Genomic DNA, 5758 nt, shown 5'->3' with positions numbered 1-5758 from the left:
TAGGGACATTTTACTATATATTAATCTTGTAGGAGTGTTTTAGAATTCTGTTTTGAACATTATTCTAATTCTAAGAATTTAATAAATTAACAAAAGGCGAAGGCGAAATATTTAACCTCTTCAGTCATAAGCTGGTGCTAATTTTTATGTCCACAAACTATTGATAAATTCTCAGCTTATAATGATAGATTTGTGATAAACTATTGGTCAGATTGACTACTAGCTAATATTCTCCTAGTACCCATGCTAGGTACATGATTTATGCCTTTCTTCTCTTGCACGGCCAACGTGTACTGACCTAACTGCCAGTGAAATCATCATCATCTGGGGTAATAATCTTTAGCACAAAGCAATTTACACATGAATCTATAATAAGCATTTACATATATCGTATTGGCAACGCTATCCCTTAATTAGCTACTAAATTTAAGCAGACGCATGTACATGATCAGCTAATTCTTTCCCTTGAGTTTCAAATGGAAAAAGTACGACACTGAGTCCAGAGAGAACTATCATAATTTCAAACACAACAACTGCAACCATTTGGTTGCAACCACCTGCTAGTCCAACAGCTACAAGAGGGCATACCATCCCACCAATTCTTCCTATGGCAGTCGTAATTCCAACACCGGTTGATCTCACATTAGTTGGATAGACCTACAACACATATAGATTAAAAGTTACATAAGATCAATCCAGGTTACTTTGCTAAAGAGCGTTTGTAATGTCAGGGAGAAGAAATATAATGCTTAGACAATGGATGGTTTAAATATCTTTACAGAATGGAAAGAAAATCATTATATAGACATCAACATACAGTAAAAGAAAGAGAAGGATAAAGAAAAATACTATAATACTATAACAAGAAGAGTTCATTGTTTAATACTGTTCTAGGAAGAGTTGAGTGCTCAGTTAACCATTCTAGGCTACTGCAATGATTAGAGGTATTGCTGTTACATTAAGTTTTAACTGTATTATCTATACCTGCATTTTGGATTTTTGTAACATACTACTTGCAAATTGTAAAAAATTATGAACTCTAGTATGACAAAGGGTAGTTAGAAAAGTGTAATTTTGAAATTGTATGTTGGTCAAAGATAAGTTTACATAATGCAATTTACTCTTAAGATTACAGTAATTTGTTATTTTCTTTCTCTGAAATATTAAAATGGTTATACTGCAAATCAACGAGGATTCACAAGTCAAACCTAGTAGAAAAGGCCAGAATTACCTCAGGGGCATATATACAAGCTACTATGAAGGTTGCTGAAATAAACATCCGAGCACCAAATAACAATGATGTGGTCAAAACTTCATTCTGATGAGCGACCAGTGGCAGCAGCAGAATGAAACCTAAAATGAACATAACTAGCATGGAAAATTTGCGACCCACTCTGTCCACAATAAATGCCGACAATACAAGCCCCGGAAGTTCTGCAAATATAGGTCAATAACGTTAGCTGGCATATGTTGTGTAAAATATGTTAAAGAGAGCACATCTACATCATCTAAAAAGAAAACATTAACAGCCAAAATTATAACCACAATACCTGCCAAACTAGTGACAAAGACATCCAAGTAAAGGCTGGCGTCCTTTGTATTTTTTAAATGCATAGCAGTTCTACAATCACTTTTCCCGCCACTCAGCTCAGAGGTCAGCAATATAATGCCGTAGTATGAGAATGTATTTCCGAAGTATAATAACCACAGTAAAAGTGTTGTTCTGATTAATTTCGAGGAAAAAATTACAGACATGTTTGAGGTTTTCGATTCAGAACTAAGGGTCTTAATTCTTTCCGAGAGCAAATTTGCATCTTCAGATGATGCAAACTCCTCATTCAGCTCACTAGTGCTATGAGAAACAAGCATGCCAGGAGGAAGTTCTTGTTGATTTAAAAGAGCTCCTTTCTGAAGTATGTTGTATGCTTCAGTTGTTCTACTCTTCATGCATAGGTACCTTGGAGATTCTGGTACAACATCATTGAAGATAAGCAGAACAAAAGATGGTAGAGAAGAAAGTACAAGGAGCCACCTCCACCCAAATCTTGGCATGACAATCTGCAGCATTATATAAGTGAAAATCTATTTCATAACTTCTGCACAGACGAAGGGAGCCAACTTTAACCCAACCTCAGTTGTTAATTGTTTATTTCCATATTCTATCATAACATATAATATTAAGACAAAACAGTATTGGTACACAAATTATTTACACTAAGCTGAGACAAAGAGTATGCAACTGCAGGCTAGTGAATAACAATAAAAGGTTCATATTAACTTAAAATAATTTCAATCATGCACATTTTAGTCTTTCGATCTATAGGCAACTTATATACTACAATAAACATCTGAACTTTTACAATTTACAATGCTAGTAGAGCACATTATTAGAAAGCCTTAATACTGTTCACGATTTCATTTAGAAGTTACTCTGGCTTGTGGACTCCAAGGCGTTTAGACAACAATCACTGAAGATATTGATATTAGGCAACAAGTTCATATGAAGATAACTCTGGCTTGTAGGCCTCGAGCTTAAAACAGCTAAAACTGATGTGTATCATCCTGCAATACCACAGCTTCCCATTTTCGATTCCAGTGAGAATATCTTCCAGCCAATTGCTCTCATATCACATTGGAATATCTACGGAAAATGTCAACTTCGAATGATTTTACAGACCATGTTTAGACTGGAATTATGCAATGACAAGTGGATAGAGTGTCGCTAATACCTGAGCCGTATCCTAGTACTCCCTTAATTTTACAAATCAGTTTGAAACTCATATTGAAATTCAGTGGTTAATTAAATTCATTGTGAGACACTTAAAAATTTTATTAACTATCCACAAAATACTACAAGTTCCACCAAAAAAATAAAAACAATAAATCAAGCACAACAAGTTTGAGTGTTTGAGTTTGACCGCCATGTCAAAAATGGCTCATAGAACTAAAAAAATTGGGCCCAGTACATGAACTGGAGGTAACATATGACAATGCGCTATAAAGATGTCCATTAAGCACATGTTTTAGTTTCGAAGTGTTTTAAACATACCCATGCAAGTGCGGCTTCAAAAATTGTTCCAACAGTCCAGAAACTTGAGAAAATAATCATCCACCTCCCTCTTTTTGGAGTAGGAACAAATTCTAAAAACCATGAAGTAAACACATGCCCACATCCAAGACCAATACCAACCAAAAAACGAAGCACCAACAAAGATATATAATTTGGTGATAAAGCACTTAATAACCCAGCTCCACCCGTAAGTATAGCTGCACCAAGAAATCCCTTTCTGGAAGGGACAAAAATATTAGATGCGCATGTGCAGCAACCGCCAGACAACAAAACATACACACCATAGGATCTGGAATGCATGAAGGGTGCTACTTATATAGCCATTACCTTTCTTCCTACCTGGAAAACCAAGCTCAAGGTATGAAAATGAAACTTTATACAATTGAAATGTAACTAGAGATGTAGGCCTATTCAACACACAAAATATCAGCAAAATGCCGCAATTCATGTCCGTCTCTAAACTCTTATAATCAAATTGCATCCCAGAACATTACATTTCCGGCCCTATGCGCAAATTTTTTTACACACCAGACGATTTAAAAGGCATAATAAAGGGTGTTACTTGTATAGCCATTACCGTTCTCCCTAAATGGAAAACCAAGCACCAGGAATTAAAACGAAACGGATTACAATTGAAATGTGCTATTTTACCTGTTCTAATAGCATGTTAAATTGGCAGTTCTCCTAAAACTTAAAGGTGTTAGGTGGATGTTAAGTTACCAAATATCCTAGAACCTCAAGGTGTTGGGAGGACTTACTAGAATCTTATAATATATCTAAACAAAATGTAACTACAAATGCATGCTTAATATATGTACAAAGCGCCACAAATTCATGTATACCATTTATCTCGTAACACAAATGCACCCTAGTGTTAAACATGTACATTATTCGCTTTTTGTGCAAATTCGGATTCCTCAAAGACGATTAGGCGTGATTTTAACAAAATAATTAAAATAAGAGAAACTCATGCAAATCAAAAGTACTCTTAACATGGATGAGAAAAAGAAAACGAGAGAAACAGAACAATCTAGCACTTAAATGATAAAAAAAAACGTCTTACTTCCTTCCATAAGTATCTGATACCAGACCCCATGAGTAGGCACCGATTAGCATGCCAGCAAAAACTACAGTCGATATCAAGCTCTCTTCACTAGATGACAACCCCCACTGAACCTGAACTTCCCTCCCAATAAAGGAGAGAATCATCATTTCCATTGCTTCGGCAACCCAACCAAGGCCCGCATACGCAAGCACCAGACCCTGGAAGTTCCCAAACCCAATTTTCGATAGTGCTTCATCCAACGAGTACACATTATGGCCCCGATCTTCCATCTAACTAAATCACACAAGACAAGATTCAACATTTCACAACTGAGTCCCTACATTTATGTAAATTAAGGGGTAAAACCATGTAAATTCTACCGCTACCATTACGTAACCGCTAAAAACTAACTATCTCTTATTACACACTAAAATTTATCAATTTCATATCTAATTAAAAGGGGCCCAGGATCTGCCACTAATAACAAACATCTTTAGAACAAATTATATATAGAACGACAAATAAAATTTTATTACTATTAGATTGCTAATCAAAATATTTTAACATTCAAGAAAAGGGGGAAAAGCACAAGAGACAAGAAATTGATGAATCTAGCAGAAATCAAAACATACATACATGATGAATCAAGCAAGTGGTGAATTGGGAGAAAGAATTACCGCGGGGTTTGGGGTGGTAAAAATGGCGTGGGGGTAAATGTTTCCTTAGTATGTCTTTGCAAGTCCAGGCTTTTCCAATTTGCTTCCGTGCTGATATGATATTTGGATATCCTACAGATTCAGGATTGTTATGTTATTACAAGTTACAACCAATAACTAATTTTTAGTCCTGGAAATTATTCCATTTTATTTTGTCCACGTACCCATGTTCTTTTTGCTCAGAAGTACCCTTGTTCACTACTCCCTCTGCCCCCGGTAATATACATTTGCGAATAGAGACTTGTGCCCGTTTTAAGGCCCATTTAAAGTATAATGTCATAAATAATTTTTAAATTTTTTTTTTAAATAAAAATTTGTTGTTTAAAATTTAATATAAAAAATAAATTATAAAAATATATTTTATATTCACTTTAAAATATGTATCGAGTATTGAAAAAAATTATATATATACTTTTCAAATTGTATGGAATTTTATAATTATTTTTGTTGCTATGCTAATGCAACGGCCATTTTTTACTACCATTAAATTGTTTGCGACTATATTTAACTGTATGTTTTTTAAAAATACAAAAAAGATCATATAATAACATCAAGGAAATTTATCAAAATTACCCAATTTTATAATTTTTTTATAAAAATACAAATGAAGTTGGATTTGCATAACATGTTTAAAGGAGTTGCACTTGTATAACAGGTCGCAAGTAGTAGGATATAAGGTTGTAAGGTTTCATATGAGATTGCACCGTATTTTTGTAACAATGATTTTATTAATGAAGAAATTTGGTGAAAATAACTTCAGGGAGGGTAGTTGGGATTGTAGTGGTGGTTGACGATACCTAGAGGCCTAAGGTGTTAGGTATGCTGTCCGGGGATGATTGAGATTGTTGGATAATTGAATTCGCAATTAATATCGCATGTAAAATTATCTTTATTCCGCAAAGGTTACTGCATCCCATATAATATGCT

At 34.5% G+C, this 5758-nt stretch overlaps 1 protein-coding gene across 5 annotated transcripts; it reads right to left on the bottom strand.

Moving 5' to 3' along the window:
• Positions 1 to 325: 325 nt before the first annotated feature.
• Positions 326 to 5016, bottom strand: LOC141708393 (organic cation/carnitine transporter 7-like). 5 transcript variants are annotated; one of them, XM_074512002.1, is made up of 7 exons: positions 4996 to 5016; positions 4793 to 4903; positions 4134 to 4409; positions 3050 to 3287; positions 1551 to 2058; positions 1232 to 1434; positions 326 to 657 (listed from the first exon to the last, which is right to left on the bottom strand). In XM_074512002.1, exons 3-7 carry the CDS (start codon positions 4403 to 4405, stop codon positions 427 to 429), a joined length of 1452 nt encoding a protein of 483 aa, XP_074368103.1. In that variant the 5' UTR covers positions 4406 to 4409; positions 4793 to 4903; positions 4996 to 5016; the 3' UTR covers positions 326 to 426. The 5 variants fall into 5 exon arrangements, with proteins under 5 accessions (XP_074368103.1, XP_074368105.1, XP_074368102.1 ...); XM_074512004.1 differs by having other exon boundaries at positions 4134 to 4405; positions 4996 to 5013; XM_074512001.1 differs by lacking the exon at positions 4996 to 5016 and having other exon boundaries at positions 4793 to 4978.
• Positions 5017 to 5758: the final 742 nt, after the last annotated feature.

The sequence above is a fragment of the Apium graveolens genome, chromosome 2 (genome assembly GCF_009905375.1).
Source record: "Apium graveolens cultivar Ventura chromosome 2, ASM990537v1, whole genome shotgun sequence".
NCBI lineage: Eukaryota > Viridiplantae > Streptophyta > Magnoliopsida > Apiales > Apiaceae > Apium > Apium graveolens.
The sequence above is the reverse complement of the archived record's forward strand: the minus strand, read 5'-3'. Positions and strand labels throughout refer to the sequence as shown.

What these genes read in the sequence shown, in the direction of transcription:
- LOC141708393 (XM_074512002.1), bottom strand. Translation starts at nt 4,405, where the DNA reads ATGGAAGATCGGGGCCATAATGTGTACTCGTTGGATGAAGCACTATCG. An exon ending in TCAGATACTTATGGAAGGAA is followed by an intron (nt 3,288 to 4,133) that starts GTAAGACGTTTT and finishes TGTCCCTTCCAG; the next exon opens with AAAGGGATTTCTTGGTGCAG. An exon ending in CTTTGTCACTAGTTTGGCAG is followed by an intron (nt 1,435 to 1,550) that starts GTATTGTGGTTA and finishes CTATATTTGCAG; the next exon opens with AACTTCCGGGGCTTGTATTG.